The sequence below is a fragment of the Bactrocera tryoni genome, chromosome 3 (assembly GCF_016617805.1).
Source record: "Bactrocera tryoni isolate S06 chromosome 3, CSIRO_BtryS06_freeze2, whole genome shotgun sequence".
Taxonomy (NCBI): Eukaryota; Metazoa; Arthropoda; class Insecta; order Diptera; family Tephritidae; genus Bactrocera; species Bactrocera tryoni.
In genome coordinates, this window is record NC_052501.1 from 16,775,401 (window position 1) to 16,793,618 (window position 18,218).

The window sequence follows — 18,218 nt, forward strand, 5'->3', positions numbered from 1 at the left end:
ACATATGTATTCATTAATCAAACGGTGTTCTACACGATTAATTGAAAACATTTAACGCAGACACTTCGAGCTGCTTCGTTATAGCTCCTGCGACGAGTGCGTTTCGAGTTAGTTAGTTGTGTATTGTTCGCGGAATGTTGCCGACGATAGTACACGGAAGTTCAAACAAAAGAAAATTACAGCACCGTTCACAATTCTCACCGGCTGCTAAGCAGACCAGTGTCGATGATTTGGAAACGCAGTTATATCGCGCAGTTCAATATTTTTTATTGCTTTCTGAGATTTTTGTAAGCCTACCATATGACGCACATCAACATATACCGACCGACAACAATAATAAGCATAGTATATGGCTTATATTGCACATCGTTTGGTGCATTATTATTTATGCCAGTCTCATCGTGGCCATATACAGCGAGTTCACGAAGATCAACATCTACTTGCCGACAATACATAAGCCGTTATATTTTGGCGAATATCTAATATACATATTGCATATATTCCTGATTATAACAAGCAGTTATTGGAGCCGTCACAAATGTCGTCGACTTTTACATAACATCGCTGAATTCGATTACACTTTAGTTAATTTTGAGAGACTACCGAACTACGAACGTTTAACGTACTTCTTGAAAGCTCATGTGGCTTTGGTAATTTTCTTTGTCTTTTGGACTGCCAGCCTCAATTACTTTTACAGTAATGGCATTTTCCTTAACTACATACGAAGTCTCGTCGTCTATCTGTTGCCGAACTTAATATTGTCCATCTCACTCATACAATACTACACGCTGTTGTATGCTATCGCCCAACGCTCGAGACGTTTAAACGAAATACTACTCGCAAAGCTTTCGCAAAAGAATAGTCCAGGATTTTTAAATGAAAGACTACAACGCATCCGACTGCTCTATTCAGCTTTACAAGTATTTACGAAGGATGTGAATAATAGTTTTGCATTTTCGGTGGTCTTGGTATACATTGGATCCTTCACAAATTTGGCGGTGAATATTTTTTTGATCTACAAATATGTGGACGAGTGGAATACGTCAGCACTGCCGGCGGTTTTCTACTCGTTGGTTTGGACAATCATGCACATTGCTAAGATGCTTCTGATACTTTACTATAATCAGAGCATCCAGAATCAGGTAAAAATATAAATGGAGTTTAAGTTTTAAGGTAATAAATAGAAAACGCTTTCACTTTGATTATATGTGATAAGAAAGATATCATCCATTACAAAATAATACCAGAAGTGTTAAAAATATAGGTTACGATAGTTACATCAAGTTAGTTTCTTGAAGTAAATCGGGATGAACGAATTAATAGCCACCCCCTTCGTTCCTCGGATGAAATTCGGCGATGTCTTTAAGATGCTGTCATGAATAAACAGTTCGGCTATTTTCTCTATTTACGCCGACAGGTTTCAATTTAAAATACAAAGTCCGCCTCACTGGCTTTCATTGCTTCAGTTTCCGCCGCATAACATTTGATAGTTGCCTGCTCTTCCTTTTCTTCGGACCAAAAATTGATAAAACTCGCTTCCGCTAGATGTCGTAGTAGCAAGACTTAGCATATACACGAACATAGATAAAGTAAAATCGAAAAGAGAAGCGAAAGAATTTAGAACTACTGCCTCTATTTATGACTATATTCGTGTGGATATCAGAAGTTATTGTTGGTAGCATTACCCATTAACAGTTTCAACCGGTTTTAAAAGCTCACGCTCTTATGACTCCATCAAACAAAGAGCATTCGGCTGGTTGGCCAGGTTTCAGATATGATTTTTTTTTTCACAATCTGGACAAAAAAATATTTCTTTTTGTAGTGTTCAAGCATCATTTCTGACAAGCTATATTGAATTTCAACGTCTGTGAGCTTCAATTCATATGTCCAATTTAGACTTAATTAGACTATTTACCGGAAATCTTTTCTTGATATTAAAAACGAGATTTTAATTATATTTCTTTATTTTTTTCAGAACAGCAATACAATCTTTATAATGAACGAAATTGGTGGCCAAAACACGGAAATGGAGGATACAGTTTGTTTTTCTTATTTATTTCTTTTCTAAATATGTATATTTTTGTTGTCTTCTTTTTATTTGCAGGTCACCCATTTTGTATTGCAATTAATTATAAACACCCGAACAAATGTTGTCTGTGGAGTTGCAGAATTGAATCTCAAATTTATTACAACAGTAAGAATCTCATTTAAGACAAGAATATTTACCTTACATACATACATACATATGTAATAGACAATAATTTTTTTAATGTAGCTTTTAACAGCCATGTCCACCGTATTTATATTTTTACTGCAATATGACATAACTTACGAGGCGCTTAAGTTAACACATAACTCGGGGAGTCCCTAGACCAAAGTTTGAACGAATGTAATAAAGAACAATTGTTCGTTCGCTGAAGACAAGCGAACGTAACGAACGAAAATATATTCGCGACAACTTTCTAATTAATAAATTGTCCGAAGCATATTCTTGATAATAGTAAATTGATGATCTGGCAACACTTAATCAGCTGTTTAATAAACATTGCAATTTAACAAAAAGTATTTCACGTGGATAATTATCTTGCAAATAATTAATTTTGTATAAATAAACCAAATAAATACACTTAAAAAAGAAATTAGTTAAGAATGTGTGAAGTCGAAACTATTACAAAAATCGCCAAAACTCTTGGTGTTCCAGCTGGCGAAGTGAAGCTCAATTCTGAGAAGGTATACAACTTCAGGCGTCTATTTTGCAATGAAAAGAAATTCTATACAAAAATAATAATTTTTAGATCATTACTCGCACGAACAACAACAACACAGTATCTGGTTTTGCCACTATTCTTAACGCACTTGCACAAGAATCTAAATCAGAGATTGCCCGCAACAGTACAGCGACCAGGGAAATTGCCGCGGACGTCTACCAATGGATTGAATTTGCTGTATTGTATGTGGCACCTGGTTCCAAAGACAAACATATATCGCATCAACTACTACGTGATTTTAATAAACTATTCGCTACTAAATCCTACTTAGTAGGATATTTCATTACATTAGCGGACTTAGCTATATTTTATGCCATCTACAATTTAGTGGTAAGTTTTTTTGTTTTTAACCGAGATATTCCAATCTTATTAAAGTTTTAAAAATATCCCTTGCTAGTTTTCAAATAAACATATACAATTTGTTTTAATATTTAATTTTGCAGAAATCTCTTTCACCGGTCGAAAAAGAAAATTATTTAAATCTCTCCCGCTGGTTTGACCATCTGCAACAGAGACCAGAAATACGTCAAGGTGGTCAAGTGCTCAACTTCACCACAATTTACTTGCATGGTTGGGCGAAAGGCACACATATGTAAATCTCCCACACGTCATGTTAACGAACTATTTATTTTCCCCCGTGAATAACAATAACAACATATAATAGTATATGAAAAATACTAAGTAGGAAAAAGTGTACGTATTTATTTGAAATCACTTAATGTATTACATACTAAAATATGCTCAATCATCATTTCTGTTCATTATTCTTTCTTAAGTAAAAAGCAATTTGGAATAAAATTCAGTACTTTGCCAGCTATTTAATAATTCCGTGAAGTAAATGCTATTACAAGTTCTTACGTTCTTCAAAAAATTTCAAGTTCTTAAAAATGTCCAAATTTATTACAAATCATTTACTCTCAAATTCGTATAATAGGTTTGCAAAATATTTGTAGTTCAAAAATTGAAGAAAATAAATTTTAAACAGCATTAAAATCATTTCACTCCTGATGCCGAAAAGGGCTTCGATTTTTTTGTTTAGAATTTCACCTACATTCATCTTTACACATCAACGAACGAATACGTCTCTCTAATTGGCATGTACTTCGCGTGGTGAATTCATAGAATTATTCAATTCCCCCGGTTCGGTACACTTCCAGAGTCCATAAGTTTTACCCACAGTTGTCTGCCAGAGTCGCAATGTACCATCTTCAGAGCCACTGGCATACAGCTCACCATCCGGGCTAAACTTCACAGAATGCACTGGACCAAAATGACCTTTAAAGGATTCTGTGAAGGCAGAAAAGGCGCATAAAAACTAGATATTTATTAATTTTGTGCACATTTTTGCAATAAGTACTCACCAATTTCATTACCGGTTATATAATCAAATTTGTACATCTTAAAATCTTCACCACCACATACAAACACATGTTTGTCGGGATGTAAACTAGCCGACGACACATTAGTCGGCACTTTCACCTCTTTCAGCTTTTTCAACGTGTCCACTTCCCAGAAGCTGATGGTCGAACCATGTGTTATGGTTAGAATGTGATTATCAGCCGATATTTCTAAGCTATTTGGGTTGTGGGGAAACTGCAGTCGTTGTATCTCATTGCCAGTTAAGCGATCCCACAAGCGCACGGTTTTATCTTCAGCTGCAGACAGTATACATTTATCGTCACGACAAAAGAGTGCACGTTTCAAAGCACCTGCATGACCAGCGTATAGTTCTGGTTCGGCATTCGGTTGCTCCAAATTGAATACACGCACCAATTTCTCATTGCTGCCGGTGACAATATTCTCTGAGTTTGTATCGAATGCAACTGATTTCACAATATGCTTATGTTGGAAACTGTGAATTTCACCGCCCGTAACGGCATTCCAAACTTTTCCAGTAAAATCAGCAGCACCAGAAGCGGCCAATGTGGCATTCTTATTCAACGCCACACCCCAGACGGCACCTTTGTGACCTTCGAATGTGCCCACCCAATCACCGGTGTCTCCTTGCCGCAACATTGGGCTCCCATCTGCAGGAATTAAAATTATATTTAAAAAATTATATTTCATTAAAGGTGTTTTATTAACTTATGTAGAAAAATTAATTACTGCTATTAAAATTTGCACTAACGTTGTAATTTTTAGAATAAAAAATAAATAAACTAAAATTTTAAATACTACAAATTTCTCTATACCAAAATATAAAGAATATCCGACGAAACACCTTGAACATTGCTCTCTTTATAATCTACAAAGGAAAACGCAGCAAGGCCAACCATATCGTTGAAATCCTGTCCAGCAAAACACGTCACAAAAAATGTTAATATAAATATTACGAAAAGTATAAATATGCGTGTATGTGTATTTGCAATTTATAAATACATATGCTGCATTGCAAAAGTGGTAATATACAAATAAAATGCAGCAAGCCGCAAAGCAGCAGACAATGTAAACTACAGCAAAATGTACAACAAACAAGCGACGACAAGCAAAAACAAAAAAAGCGGAAGCAACCTTGACTCAATGACTACATCAATGCCAACGACCTGTTTGCGACTCACTGGCTAGTGAGTCGATTACACGACTGTTATGCCAAACATGCATTTGTACATTCATATATGTATGTATGTATGGATATGTATGCATGTGGAGTGTAGGCAGACTATGTAAAATTGCAAACGCAACTGCCTTTCTCGACTGGAGTTCCTAATGTAATCACTTACCATGTCGACTTCGGAAATATGCACTTTATGAAAGTACAAATATATATGTACATATTTTTTAGAAAAAAATAATAAATTAAATTAATTGAAGGTATGAAGAATGTGGGCTACGTCAGTGAAAGGTAAACTTTAAAAAGCGGAACTGTTGTTGTTCATACAAGAAAAAACAATGTTTTTTAATGCTGATGCTGTCATAGAATAATTAGTACGTTACGTTGAACAGAATCTGCATGACATATTTCATATACATATATTTATCAATTTCCATACATCGATTCTTTGTTTTGCGTATATGTGCATCGAATATTTGAAATTGACTTCCAGAGATAACAGCATATTTGTAAGAATTTTTGGACTTAGTAATCGGCTTCGAAAACTTTAAATACGTTCTCTCGAAACGCTTCTTCAGAGTAGGCAGAAACATTTTTTCATAATAAATGCAGTTTTTTTTTAACTCTTGCAAATATAAGTGAAATGGTTTTGTTACAGTAAGATCTGTTAAATGTTGAACAAAACAATATATGATAATTAATAATCGTAATGTTTAATAAATACATACATATGTGCAAGAAATAAATAAACGCCCTGTTTACACGCCCCATGGTTCATTGCTATACTTTCGTATTTTCGTGTTTTATATAAAAGCAATTGCCTTTGAAAAAGTTTTTGCAGCTGCGCATTCGTCATTTGTTGTTATTTTAATAGAGTGCCGTTGGCAGTCGCACTGAAAATTTCGCGCACTTTGTTAATCGTGTAGACATTCTAAATCAAGGTGAACAGGCGTTTTTATAATAAATTATCTTTATTTATTGATGTGACTAGCTGCTTGATTGTCGGCTATTTAATTGCAATATTATATGCATTTAGCTGCTGCATAGAGAGCATAACTGTTACGCATAACAAAGGAACAAGTTTTATAGATTACACGCACAAATCATGATAAACACAATAGGAAATGCAAACAGAAAACTAATTTGGAATTAACTTCAGATTAGAAATAGAAATGCGTTTAAATTTATTGTTCTACATAGTAAAAATACACATATGTATGTCGATTGCATTCTAAGGTTGTGATTTATGTAATATTAATAATATTAAATATTTGTCCACCTCTAGTAGCTTTTCTTATTCACCAACAAACTTCCTAAATAAATATGTTTTCTTTATTTTTTTTATAATAACGCATAGAGTGTCTTTATCAATTTAAACAAATAAATGGAAAAACAAAGCGTAGACAAAGTAGTATGCTCCAACAATAATATAATTGATTACATATAAAATAAAAAAGAAAAAATTGCACAAAACAAACAAGTGAATAGCAACAAAAAAGGCAAAGTAAAAACGCATGCGACAGCTTCAAGGTGCTTCCCGTATGAGCAAAACACACAGCTAGCGGCGAAATACACCAACTATCAACGGCAAACGAAACAAGTTGCAGCGTAATGCTGTGCAGCAAAGCTTATACAGCGAGCAATGGAAACAATTTCGTAAAATATGTACTTTGCAAACTAGGGAAGTCAGAGGATCGTCGGAGGCCACGAACAGCGAGATATTTTTCAATTTATTTGTGTGTTTTACAACGCGTAGAACTCAATTTTAAACAACTGCTCACCAATCAACTACCGGCTGGGTGAACACAAGCAATTAGCACAGATAGGATAGAACAAAGGTGTAAAACTGGTTTCGTTTGGAGCAGTACACATTCGCCTCAACTAATTTTGCATACTATTTTCGTGATCCGTGGTGATCACTTGAAACGTCATCAGAGAATGTAGGTCAAGGCTTGCCTTGGGCAATGAAATCGACGAAAAAGTGTACTTGTAGAAGTACTATACGCATGAAGGTATTGTATATATCTACATAAGTTACGAATTATGTAGCATTTACCGAAAATGTATATAATTTTCTGCTAGTATGATTTCTTACTTAAATTATATACGTACGATTTATCGAATATTTTTTATGTTTGGTAAACTACATCACTTTCTAAAAGATCCCACACAACCGACGAAAAAAAAATTTCAATTAAATATTTGTATCTCTGTAGAGGTATCGAAGAAATATATTGCAGCTTCAAATAATAAATCCCTACAAAATTTAGTTGTGTAAAATTATAATTACCTTTGCACGCTGAAATGAGAAAGTAACCGCTCTCGCAAACGTCACTAAAATCCAAATGCACTACGGGACGGGTATGACCACTGCAGGTCAATGGGATTTGACGCAAATTAGAGGTCATCCTTTCAACTTTGTGGTTGTCGTGTTCAACGCCTTATATTGTTATTAACTAATTTGTATTATAATTGTAGATATATTGAAATAATTTTTATCCTTCAACTTGACGCTGGCGGCGCTGCCAAAAATGTGCAAACTTAGCTAAACGTTAAAGTTTTCTACGCCGCCGTTGCTATTTCTTTCGGCTTGCTGCCGTAACTTCAGTTCCTCCGTTTTTGATATTTTATAAAATATATTTATTTTTTGTTAATTAGCTTTTTCCTGTTCAGTTTATCTATACTTTTGAGCAATTGCTGGACAATTTTGGTTTTTATAAGTATGTATTTTGGTTTCTGGATTTTTTGTGAACTTCAATTTTCAGCACGAACACAACTTGGATGAATGAGATTATTTAATTATTTGCATAGAATTAAAATTCGCGTCGATTTGGCTTTTTTCTCCTTTACTTGTTACTAGAAAAATTTAGTTTCCTTTTGATCGGAATTATTAGATTTTTATATTTAGCGAGATGCAATGAAAAACAAAGACTGAATGAATGAACGAAAAATATCTGACAACTGTTTTATGTTATTTTCTTTTGGTAGTCTACAATAGAGCTGCCACTTTCTACAAACGTAAGTAAAGTTATTGGAAAAAATGGGTTAATATAACTGACATAGCCGGCATTTAAAATTTATTTACCTATCTCTTTACTGCAAAAAACAGAAATTTTACGAGAAATTCTACTAACTAAATCTTACTCTTTACCATAAAATATTATCTGCATTTTAAATAATTGCACGAGTATATGGCAGCATGCCTTACAACGGGCTTACACAAGAGATTGTTTTAGCTTGAAACTTAAATTCAAGTTTTTCTTAATAACAAAAGAGCAACATTAAAATTGTATTTTGTGAAAATGCTGAATTCTTTATTTTCCGATGTTTTTATAATAATTATTATTATTAATATTATCAAATATTAGAACATCATCAAACACAGTACATGTTTTACATAATTTTAATAATTGCATATTATTACATAACAAAATCACCTAAATTTTCCAACAAACCATTAGTTTACTCCTCCCATCAGGTTTACTACACGATTTTTGTAACGTTTGGAAATATCATTCTCAATATGTATTTGGAGCTTCTTCGTTTGTGATATTAGCTCCGCTAAAACTGGGTTCAAATCTACGCGCTGTTGTTTTAACTCCAAAGAACGTTTTTTAAGAACTTCTTTCGTCTCACGTATTTTATCAACTGCCTTTGTCATTTGTCGCAACTTATTTGCCAACAAATCAGCATATTTAGGCGAATGTTTTAATTGGAAAAGGTGGCGAGTTTGCTCGTTACATACCTCACCCAAAATTTGATCAATATTCTTTAACATTTTTCGTATACTCTCTGCATCATATGTGGAAATGCTATCCATCAGCGAAAACATAATATTGCTAGAAGCTTCCAATTGGTTAAGTTCATAAAGTCGCATACGTAAAAATGCATCAAGTTCGTAAATTTCATCGAGAAATCTATCCCGATAACTGGGTGAATCAAGAATTGAGTAAGCTTGTTCTCCTGTATTAAAAGACGAAATATATTAATATATATTAATAAAAATAAAATAAAATTTATTTCACCTTTAGCAATGCCACCATCCATGCCAGTCCCCTCAATAACTATACCGTATTCTTCAATAGGAATGTCAAAATTTATCTCTACAGCCTCACTCGGACCACTTTCAATGCCCCAATCAATGTCACCACCATTTCCATCCGAATCTATAGCGCAGTTGTTACTATCTAAATTGAGTTCTCCGAAATCAATAATTTCTGCCGATATTGTAGATGAGGTGCCTCCATTATCATCGCCACCAAAATCGATTTCATTATCATCTGCACTACCAGTCAAAGTGTCATCATTTAAATTTAATTTAATTGTGGGTTCTTCAATAGTTAAAGGTTCTTCTTTGTGCACATATTGATAAACGGTTGTGTTGCCAAATTCGATAAGGTGGCGTAGTATGGGTAAAATTTGTTTGTTACTTCCTTCAGAGAATAAGTTAATTGCTTCTTCTAATTTGCCAATATCACCTATTGAATTGGCATACATGTCTGGTAACTTAGACAAAACTTGTAGGAATTCTTCTCGCAAATTTTCACCTTTAACCCCCAATTGTTGCAAAAGTGAAGCATGTTCGGCCAGTAATTGTGATTCTGGTTTGCCAAGATCTTGAACCCTTTTTAAACATTCATCGCTTTGCTGCTCTAATTTTGTCATTTGCTTTCGAATACCAGGCACTTCATAATTCACATTGCGCACATATATTTGGGCGGACTCTGCAAGATAGACGTTATCTTTTTCGTACAGACGTAGTATTTCCTGCCAGTCCTTCATTCTCTGACTTCCATACGTTCCAAATACGCTTTTTGTTTCCTTTTCCGTTTGTTTCAGAATCTCAACAATTTCTTTACAGTGATAGTAGTTTATGTCTGTAACCAAAAAGAGAAAAAATAAATAATTTTAATGGTTTCCAGTATAGCAATTTGTTATTTATTTCACTTACTGGTCCCTGACAATAATTTAATCAGTTGATCATTGGCTGGCATATCTTGAAGAGCATTTGAAATCTTTGTGCGTATCTCTTTGATATTCTTTTGAATAGTTTTGGGCACAATCCTTCTGCTTACCAACCAATCCTGCAGCTTCAGAGTGTGGATGTCAATCGGAATATCTGCTTCCTACATCATTTGTAATAAGTAAAATATCAATGCAAACAAAATAACTAACAAGTTAACTTACATTCATTTTAATTAGTTTAATGTATCAAACAAAAATATTTTATTGTACTTGTCCACGCAAACAAAATATTTTCTGCTCTGCTTCTTTCATTCATTCAGTCAAAATAATTTGTTTATTATCGAAAATCTGGTTATCGATATTTATAAATCAATAAACTTCAAAGTTATTTCTTATGCAAAAATTATATATTTTTGATTTCTCGTCACATGTATGTAAGTATTTGAAACAATAATAATATTAACAATATTTAACACATAAATAAAATTTATTAAGGCCTTGTGCGTTTCTATGAAAAAATAAAGATACCATTTTTATTAAAAAAAATCATAACTGCCATGCATACTGGTACACTTTACTCAATCAATTAAACAAGATTTACCATATACTATATTTTCGGAAATCGGGGTGCCACCAAGGAAAAGCTTTAACGCTTGCAACTTTGGGATATTTCACAGTAGTAATAATTTTACTAGAAGAGTCTCCAAAATCTAATTCTAAGTTTATGGCGCGCATGTCTTTAGCAAGCATTTGTCGCGTCCCTAACAACAATACGCGCGATCTTCCACTATCGTAAAACAGATGAGTGGGAAAAGGTATAAAACGGTCACAGCGTATTACTAGCAAACACACACCTTCATTTGTGTGGTTTTTAGCAGGAATATATTTTGATTTCATACACAATTTATTGTCTTCCGCCAATGTCTCCCAGTCGTCGGTTTCGCAACCATTTGACAGGAATTCATTTAAATCACGTCCTTTTTTCACTTCTGTTTTGTTTTGCTGTTTGTTGCAAAACTTATAGCATGCTATCCATACACACTCCTCTTGTTCATGCCATGAAGATACATAAGAATATCCAATTAACTTATCTAAAGAATACCCTTTCGCCATACGATCTGACAATGGTGAATAGGTTTGGAATAGTGATTCCACTACACGCGCACGCATTGTGGCCAACTCGCAGTTAAGTACGTTATGCGACTGCAAGTATTCAGGCAGTGTAAGTATCCAATTAGTTTCAGCACTTGATTTCTGGCAATAACTTCTGTAAATTTTTTTCCAAAATCTTTGTGTATTAACAAGTGCTGCCGTTTGACGGCATATTAAAGCAAAGGTTTGAACGTATTCAGGAGGAATATGATCCGCAATATGGTACCATATATCGCCATGTACTATGTTGTAAATCATTTGTGGTTTATCATTGTCGCTTCGTTCCATAACACTTTCAGGTCTCCACTCCAACCGTCCTGCTCCCCTACATTTACCGGCACGATCTCTTAATTTTAATTCAAGGTATATGTCATTCGGACGTAAATGTGTTTCTGCAAGTATAAATTAGTGTGATTAAAATACAATCGTTTAGTAGACACAAGTATAAATACATACTACATTTCCCTTTTGTTCTGATAAACTTTTCTTGAATAACAATTGTTTCTTCTTCGTTATCTGCAATGTCGTCAGCAATCATTTTTCATTTGCAAGTTAAATTTTTGTATAACTTTGTCCGATTTGTTTTTATTTATTGTTATGCATTACTAATATTACTTAAATTTCTGGCGTCAGATCAGCTGTAATAACGGTTGTTGATAAACTAAGGGATGCCATTATTTTATGTTTCCTAATGTGTAATTCTTGTATACTTCTAAAATTACATCTTTTTCCAATAATTTGTATTTTTGTTAAAAGGAATTTGCAAAAGGCCATACTTGTATTTGCAGCGAATTTCATAAATAGTTTTTTAGCATATTTATTAATTTGTCATCATCGACTTTTAACTTCACCTTGAAACTCTTATTGTGTACTAGTAAGTACGTTGTGAAGAAGCACCTGTATGACGAATTGATAAATTGATTCAGTAAAAAGTTACGTCAAAAATAAGTTTTCATTTATTCATTAATTAATCTTATTAAAATCTAAAAAAAACTAAAAGTGTATGTAACGTGGAAAAATCTATTAATCTGAAGGGAATTGTGGTAGGAATTAAACCATTCTGTGAAAAATACTATGGCGGAATCAATTGTACAAGACTGGCTGGCAGATTACCGCCGTATACAAGGCCAGCCAGCTGAAGTGACAACCTTCGCTGTGGAGCATGAAACCGACCCTGAAATCGCTGAAGCCATTTATACCATATTCAGTGAACGACAACGACACGAAACTTTGGTTCATGAAATTTGTCAGCAGTTTCTGTCATTTTATCGTGCTTCTGAAGATTCGCTCCGAAAATTTCCTTTACAGTTCATTCCAGTATTGATCTATACTTATCTGCATGCCGTCGCAGCTGGTGACAAAAAAGGTGCCCGTAGTGTAGAGACATTACTAATATGCATTTACAATGCGGAGATATCCACTGAAGACGGCGGTCAACATGTAGTCACTTTCCGTATGCCGATATTAGCACAAGCGTCAGTATACCATGAAGAAAAAAATTTACCAATGACAGATTTGCGGCGTTGGGAAGAAAACTGTAATCGAGAAATTAAGTGGGGTCCACATACTCAGATTGAAGCGATTACCGCTCAGAATAGGTTACGTATTATGACTGCACTAATGTTTTGTTATAATCAGCAAGTTAGCCTTACGCAAAAATCCGCTTTGATACATCTTTGTCGTGTGGCATCGCAGCTAGTTAATCAAGGGTTTTCAAAACAACATGCACATCGAATCTCTTATGGGTAAGTATATGAAACACTCCTAATTTGACTTGTTTTTATAACGCTAATATGAATTTCCTAAGTTCTGATTCGAGTGGCGCACTTGTCCCAAAGTCAATAACACCGCGCATTCCTCTTTCCTCATCATTCCTGGTAGAGTTGGTACACGCTATATACTTTGCAATGTTTAATGGTTTTGGAACAGTGGCGATACAAACATTGGACGATATTCATCATCGTGCATGTTTTGAAATGTACACGGAGCTTATACTTGTGACAAGTGCTGTGAGAAATTCATTACACGCAAACCCCTCCGGCCAGCCAAGTGATGGACCGATGGGACTTAGCGTAGCCCTTACACCTGCCACGAATACTGTGACCACAGCCATTTCCAAATCGATGATCACGAATGCGTCATTCCGTACTAAAAAGTTACCTGATGATATCCCTATACAAGTACAGGATCTCACAATGCCACAAGCTCCTCCGATGTTGGCTAGTGTTACTGAAGAAGTCGATCCTAAAGACCAGCAACAAACACAAAATACGTCATCGCGAAATTCTATCATTCGCCCTAGCATGGAAGGCATAAAAGCTCAGGCACATAAAGCGTTAATTGCTGGTTTCAAAAAGTCTAAAGACAAAGAAAAGGATAAAGACAAAGAGAAAGAGAAGGAAAAGGATGGAAAAATAATTGGAGCTGGAGCGGCGGGCGAGCCCCCAAAGCCGCCGCTTCGGAAATTTGAAAAACACACTCAGCGAAACTCTTTGCTACAACTACAAGCTGAGGGCAATAATATAGCGTTAACTGATTTCGAGAAAAGTCCGTCTTCAATGGGCGTGAAAGGAAAACCCTACGACTCAATTGATACTACGGAAATGTTACCCATGCAAACGCTACTTGCTAATGAAAATGGCAGTGGTAGCTTTAGTATTGACAGTGAAATAAATGGGGGCGGTGGAAGCAGCAATATGTTGAACAACAGTAGCGTAGCTAGCAATACTAATTCAATCACGAGCAGCGACTTGATAACAAAAAGTTTTGATTCAAGCATTGAAATGCCACAACTTGTGGGCCCTGCCGGTGTTGGAAGCAGCACTAAAGTGGGTGATGTGGGTATAGATTAGTGCTATAATGCTTCCAGGAATTGAAGTTGTGTTTGAAAGCAATCAAACGATTGTTGCGTGTGTGCCAAATGTTGGGGAAAGCTTCCAACATTTAATTTTATTGAGCGACAATTATGCTTAAAACTGTTAAATATTACAATACCTATTTCAATACCACTTCAATTTTAACGTAAGAATAATTAATACATATATATATATATATAAATAATTGTTGCTAGGTATAAATAGAATGAATGAATACTGGTGATTCGGTGTTAATAGGGCTAAGGCAAAACAAACACAAATTTAATAGAATTTAGTAATTTACCACGAAAATCGAAATTATTACCACACATTCATAGTTATATTATTTTGTGCACGAACATTTAAAATACACATGGAACGGAAAAGCAAAAATTATGGTATTATTGTGTACTTCAGTAAATGTGTACTTAAAATCAGTTGGGGGGAAATTCATTGCAAATTACACATTTGTTCATTTTTTCTTTAAAAAACTGCTTTTAGTCTAAATAGCATACATACGGTTTGGGAATTGCTTACATTTAATAAAAACTATCAATAACGAAATGAAAATGCATGAATGTAATATCCATATGTGTGAATTTTGTATTATCTAGCATTGTTATAGTGTAGAAACAATATGACAAACAATCGAATTTTAATTTATTTAATATATTCGCAGTAAAATTAGTATTTTTGAAATTTATTACACAACACCGATTTGTATAGTACAATAAAAGAATCGATTGATATACAATATAAATTATAATGGGTGGAAAATGGTTATAAGCACAGGGACTATACATCACCAATTGTAAATTGATTTGCTAAACGAATAAAATGTAAAGTTATGTTATTAAAATATTTTATTTTATCTTGTTACTTCCTTTAGTTAGTTGAATACAAACATTAGCTCAATTTACTTCCAATGTAAATAACATATACCACTATTTTCTTTGAAAGTTTCTGTTAATAGAATGAACTAGTCAGTAAGCCACTTGCAAAAAATTGTAATCTTATTAGAATTATTCCTTTTGATTCACAAAAAAAGCAATTATATATATATTACATTTAAATGTATTTATTCCATGTTATCAAAAAGGTGTTATCTAATATTAAATTAAAATAATACAACTAATAAATGACTCCCAATGATTGAAACAAATATCCATGGTAATGTAGTATATACAATTATCTCTTACGAAACTTGGATTGTAAGAAAATACGAGGCACATCTATACCTTCTTTAATATTTAACGTACGTCTGTGAACATAAGAATTTTCAACAGCTTCAAACCTTTCAGAGTCTGAAAATAATGATGCCAATTCACCCTCTGCAAAAAAGTAACTTCTTGTTCCATCTTGTCGCATGTAAAAATTCTCTGCAATTTTGTTGCCTGGTTTGAAACGCAATTGTGCCATATCGTAACGTCCATAATCTCTAAAAAGCACAATACCACCAGGTTTCAGTAAGCGGTAAATATTTTCTATAACAATACCAAATTTATTCGGATGTATTGCAGATAATACAAATATCATAGTAACAATATCCAAGGAGCTCTCCGGGATATGTGCGTATATTTGTTCAGTGGTAATGTCACATTGAAAAGCGTGTATACGCTGCTCATCGTACAGTGGATTTGAACGCACAAAATCAATAGCACGAGGCGAAAAGTCACAAGCATAATAAAACCAGGAACTCTTTCCTTCCTGCTTTTTCTCTAGTTGTTCCTCTATTAATGGAAATATTAAATTCCCTACCCCACAACCGACTTCAAACAAACGTCGCTGCTTATTACTGCATCCAATTTTTTCATTACGGGTTTCGCCTTCAAACCCCAACAATTCCTCAAATTCACGTGTTGTCCAACGGCGGTCTTTAAAAAAGTGAGTCTCATTTCTTTTGTAAAATATATCCCAATGGCGTTGAGCTTGTTCTTCAAGTTTCTTTGCTTTAAATTCCGGCACCAGACGATTGTCTTGTGCCTTCAAACGACTTTTTTCTTCATCGGTAAGGCATTTATCAACCGTGGTAAAAATGTCCTTGACAAGGCTGTCTGCTTCCCGATCTGCACATTCCATATTTATCCACTTATCAATTATTTACTTATTTACATTTCAGCTGTTCTCATTTAATTGACAACAAATGTTTATTGTGAATGCTGCTTCAAAAGTGAATTATGTCGGAGCATCTCGACTAGGCATGTACATTGCCAGCAATCTGGCGAATAATTGCCATGAGGTTGGCAATGTTCTTGTGTGGACATTTGATCGGAGAACATTGTTTTATGTTCCCAGGTCAAACAGGCAAAATTACAGCACATTCGTAGCAATAAAAGCATGAATTTTTTTAGAAAATTAATTGCTAAACATTAGCAATGTGCAGTTCCATTGGCAATATTGCCAGCAATCCAGATTTTTAGCAATTTTAAATCGTCCTAATTTAAATTGCCTTTGATAGTAATGTCATTTACATGGCATCGATTAAACAGCCCCTATCGAAAGTGAAAGAAATAATCGTGTACCGAATTTTCATATTGTTTGTGTTTTAATAAATTTATTTGTATATGGAAGTAATTAGCAAGGTTTAATATAAACAAATTACTATGGAGTCAGAGCAACCATCAAGTACAATTTTATGTTATCCTACGGATTCCAAGGGATATTCAAATGTTGAAGTGCTTAATGTTAATAATGTTGACTCCGGCGGAGGTGTAGTGTTAAATGATGAAAAACTTTTGGAATTAATACAATTGTATCCGTTTTTATACAACCCACGAGTGCGACCATTTCAAGATCCGGACTATGACGATTGGGCATGGAATCGCATTACGAATGCATTTAATGTGAACTATACGGGATTCCTGCCAGCAGTATATTTTACCAAGGATGACTTAAAACGGCGCTGGAACAAATTACAACCTATTATAAAGAAAATGGCGAAAATGTTGGATCTAACAGCTATTCCGGAGCCATTACGTCAAATTATAGTGAAAATAAGCATACAACTTGAAGATCAAGTGACAGATGTGCGCGTGAATAACTTGTCCAGTGCTCAACAAGTCATATATGACAATATGAAAATGGTATCGCAGTTACCATTAAATAGACGTCTGCAGTTGGAAGCTGAAATGATGGACCTGATATTAAACGCCGAACTGGAATCAAAAGCTACCGTTAAATTAACATACACGCATTTAAAAACTATTGAAGATGAATATGAGGAATTGCTCAATTTGATGAATCTTAAAGAAATAATCGTTTTAAAATCCACAGATACAATTCTCTTAAACGAAAAAACTGATAGCTCACAGGAGCAAATTGTAACTAGTACAACGTCGAATGGAACGTCCGAAATTTGTATAGGTAGCGATAGCAGCTCAGATACGAAATATGAATCATTGAACATCATAGATTTCGAAGCTGAAATGGGAAGTGGCTCCCAAATATATAAACCTTCTTGTCAAGTTAAAAAAGAAATGACTAAAACTGATACTGCTACAAAGTTTCAATGTGTTCCGTTAAAGGATGCTTCCAAACATGTTAGACGTTGCATTATAAGATTAAAACGAACAAATATGGAAGACTACATACCACTGTCACGCATAAAACGACAACGCAAAAGCACTTAGTCTCATATAGTTATATAAGCGTAATAAGTTAATTTAAGGAAAACGTAAATTATTTATAATAACAGTAATTACAATTATATACTTACATCTGATAAATAAATTTAATTTTTTGTATCGTCTTTTGAATTTTTCTTTATTTTCATTCGATTTTTTTGAAATTACGTTTGCTTAATATTAAATTAGTGAATTATCTTTTTAGTGAGGCTTATATGTATATAAAGAGAAAAATTAAAAAGGAAGAAAATGCACACACAAGTACACTTTTTAATATCAAAATTTCATATCAAAATTACAAAAG

At 34.1% G+C, this 18,218-nt stretch overlaps 8 protein-coding genes across 8 annotated transcripts; 4 read left to right on the forward strand and 4 right to left on the reverse strand.

Annotated features, from left to right (window-relative positions):
- The first annotated feature begins 134 nt into the window (after window positions 1–134).
- LOC120773121 (putative gustatory receptor 59f) lies at window positions 135–2,469 on the forward strand. The gene is made up of 4 exons (XM_040102117.1): window positions 135–1,142; window positions 1,976–2,038; window positions 2,105–2,194; window positions 2,276–2,469. The coding sequence occupies exons 1-4, from the start codon at window positions 135–137 to the stop codon at window positions 2,369–2,371; spliced, it is 1,257 nt and encodes a 418-aa protein (XP_039958051.1). The 3' UTR covers window positions 2,372–2,469.
- Window positions 2,470–2,560: 91 nt separating this feature from the next.
- Window positions 2,561–3,570, forward strand: LOC120771102 (eukaryotic translation elongation factor 1 epsilon-1). Its single transcript, XM_040098944.1, has 3 exons — window positions 2,561–2,730; window positions 2,796–3,098; window positions 3,212–3,570. Exons 1-3 carry the CDS (start codon window positions 2,650–2,652, stop codon window positions 3,362–3,364), a joined length of 537 nt encoding a protein of 178 aa, XP_039954878.1. The 5' UTR covers window positions 2,561–2,649; the 3' UTR covers window positions 3,365–3,570.
- Window positions 3,451–8,255, reverse strand: LOC120771101 (serine-threonine kinase receptor-associated protein). Its single transcript, XM_040098942.1, has 3 exons — window positions 7,610–8,255; window positions 4,130–4,795; window positions 3,451–4,055 (listed from the first exon to the last, which is right to left on the reverse strand). Exons 1-3 carry the CDS (start codon window positions 7,725–7,727, stop codon window positions 3,856–3,858), a joined length of 984 nt encoding a protein of 327 aa, XP_039954876.1. The 5' UTR covers window positions 7,728–8,255; the 3' UTR covers window positions 3,451–3,855.
- A 453-nt stretch (window positions 8,256–8,708) lies between these two features.
- LOC120772300 (CDK5RAP3-like protein) lies at window positions 8,709–10,558 on the reverse strand. The gene is made up of 4 exons (XM_040100809.1): window positions 10,507–10,558; window positions 10,271–10,445; window positions 9,345–10,196; window positions 8,709–9,282 (listed from the first exon to the last, which is right to left on the reverse strand). Exons 1-4 carry the CDS (start codon window positions 10,510–10,512, stop codon window positions 8,777–8,779), a joined length of 1,539 nt encoding a protein of 512 aa, XP_039956743.1. The 5' UTR covers window positions 10,513–10,558; the 3' UTR covers window positions 8,709–8,776.
- A 218-nt stretch (window positions 10,559–10,776) lies between these two features.
- LOC120770566 (transmembrane protein 183) lies at window positions 10,777–12,091 on the reverse strand. The gene is made up of 2 exons (XM_040098144.1): window positions 11,893–12,091; window positions 10,777–11,828 (listed from the first exon to the last, which is right to left on the reverse strand). The coding sequence occupies exons 1-2, from the start codon at window positions 11,972–11,974 to the stop codon at window positions 10,882–10,884; spliced, it is 1,029 nt and encodes a 342-aa protein (XP_039954078.1). The 5' UTR covers window positions 11,975–12,091; the 3' UTR covers window positions 10,777–10,881.
- Window positions 12,092–12,332: 241 nt separating this feature from the next.
- Window positions 12,333–15,152, forward strand: LOC120770565 (hyccin). The gene is made up of 2 exons (XM_040098143.1): window positions 12,333–13,181; window positions 13,244–15,152. The coding sequence occupies exons 1-2, from the start codon at window positions 12,511–12,513 to the stop codon at window positions 14,286–14,288; spliced, it is 1,716 nt and encodes a 571-aa protein (XP_039954077.1). The 5' UTR covers window positions 12,333–12,510; the 3' UTR covers window positions 14,289–15,152.
- On the reverse strand, window positions 15,132–16,419 carry LOC120770567 (tRNA N(3)-methylcytidine methyltransferase METTL6). Its single transcript, XM_040098146.1, has one exon. It carries the CDS (start codon window positions 16,368–16,370, stop codon window positions 15,480–15,482), a length of 891 nt encoding a protein of 296 aa, XP_039954080.1. The 5' UTR covers window positions 16,371–16,419; the 3' UTR covers window positions 15,132–15,479.
- Window positions 16,420–16,775: 356 nt separating this feature from the next.
- On the forward strand, window positions 16,776–18,039 carry LOC120770038. Its single transcript, XM_040097154.1, has one exon. It carries the CDS (start codon window positions 16,895–16,897, stop codon window positions 17,918–17,920), a length of 1,026 nt encoding a protein of 341 aa, XP_039953088.1. The 5' UTR covers window positions 16,776–16,894; the 3' UTR covers window positions 17,921–18,039.
- The last annotated feature ends 179 nt before the right edge of the window (window positions 18,040–18,218 follow it).

Excerpts from the sequence above, each read along its gene's own strand:
- LOC120773121 (XM_040102117.1), top strand. The coding sequence starts at position 135 with ATGTTGCCGACGATAGTACACGGAAGTTCAAACAAAAGAAAATTACAG. Across the intron at positions 1,143-1,975 it reads ATCAGAGCATCCAGAATCAG|AACAGCAATACAATCTTTAT; the intron begins GTAAAAATATAA and ends TATTTTTTTCAG. Across the intron at positions 2,195-2,275 it reads ATCTCAAATTTATTACAACA|CTTTTAACAGCCATGTCCAC; the intron begins GTAAGAATCTCA and ends TTTTTAATGTAG.
- LOC120771102 (XM_040098944.1), top strand. The coding sequence starts at position 2,650 with ATGTGTGAAGTCGAAACTATTACAAAAATCGCCAAAACTCTTGGTGTT. Across the intron at positions 2,731-2,795 it reads TGAAGCTCAATTCTGAGAAG|ATCATTACTCGCACGAACAA; the intron begins GTATACAACTTC and ends AATAATTTTTAG. Across the intron at positions 3,099-3,211 it reads ATGCCATCTACAATTTAGTG|AAATCTCTTTCACCGGTCGA; the intron begins GTAAGTTTTTTT and ends TTAATTTTGCAG.
- LOC120771101 (XM_040098942.1), bottom strand. The coding sequence starts at position 7,727 with ATGACCTCTAATTTGCGTCAAATCCCATTGACCTGCAGTGGTCATACC. Across the intron at positions 4,796-7,609 it reads TCTCATTTCAGCGTGCAAAG|ATGGGAGCCCAATGTTGCGG; the intron begins GTAATTATAATT and ends TAATTCCTGCAG. Across the intron at positions 4,056-4,129 it reads TATAACCGGTAATGAAATTG|AATCCTTTAAAGGTCATTTT; the intron begins GTGAGTACTTAT and ends CTGCCTTCACAG.
- LOC120772300 (XM_040100809.1), bottom strand. Across the intron at positions 10,197-10,270 it reads TAAATTATTGTCAGGGACCA|ACATAAACTACTATCACTGT; the intron begins GTAAGTGAAATA and ends TTTTGGTTACAG. Across the intron at positions 9,283-9,344 it reads GGATGGTGGCATTGCTAAAG|GAGAACAAGCTTACTCAATT; the intron begins GTGAAATAAATT and ends CTTTTAATACAG.
- LOC120770566 (XM_040098144.1), bottom strand. The coding sequence starts at position 11,974 with ATGATTGCTGACGACATTGCAGATAACGAAGAAGAAACAATTGTTATT. Across the intron at positions 11,829-11,892 it reads CAGAACAAAAGGGAAATGTA|AAACACATTTACGTCCGAAT; the intron begins GTATGTATTTAT and ends TTATACTTGCAG.
- LOC120770565 (XM_040098143.1), top strand. The coding sequence starts at position 12,511 with ATGGCGGAATCAATTGTACAAGACTGGCTGGCAGATTACCGCCGTATA. Across the intron at positions 13,182-13,243 it reads GCACATCGAATCTCTTATGG|TTCTGATTCGAGTGGCGCAC; the intron begins GTAAGTATATGA and ends GAATTTCCTAAG.
- LOC120770567 (XM_040098146.1), bottom strand. The coding sequence starts at position 16,370 with ATGGAATGTGCAGATCGGGAAGCAGACAGCCTTGTCAAGGACATTTTT.
- LOC120770038 (XM_040097154.1), top strand. The coding sequence starts at position 16,895 with ATGGAGTCAGAGCAACCATCAAGTACAATTTTATGTTATCCTACGGAT.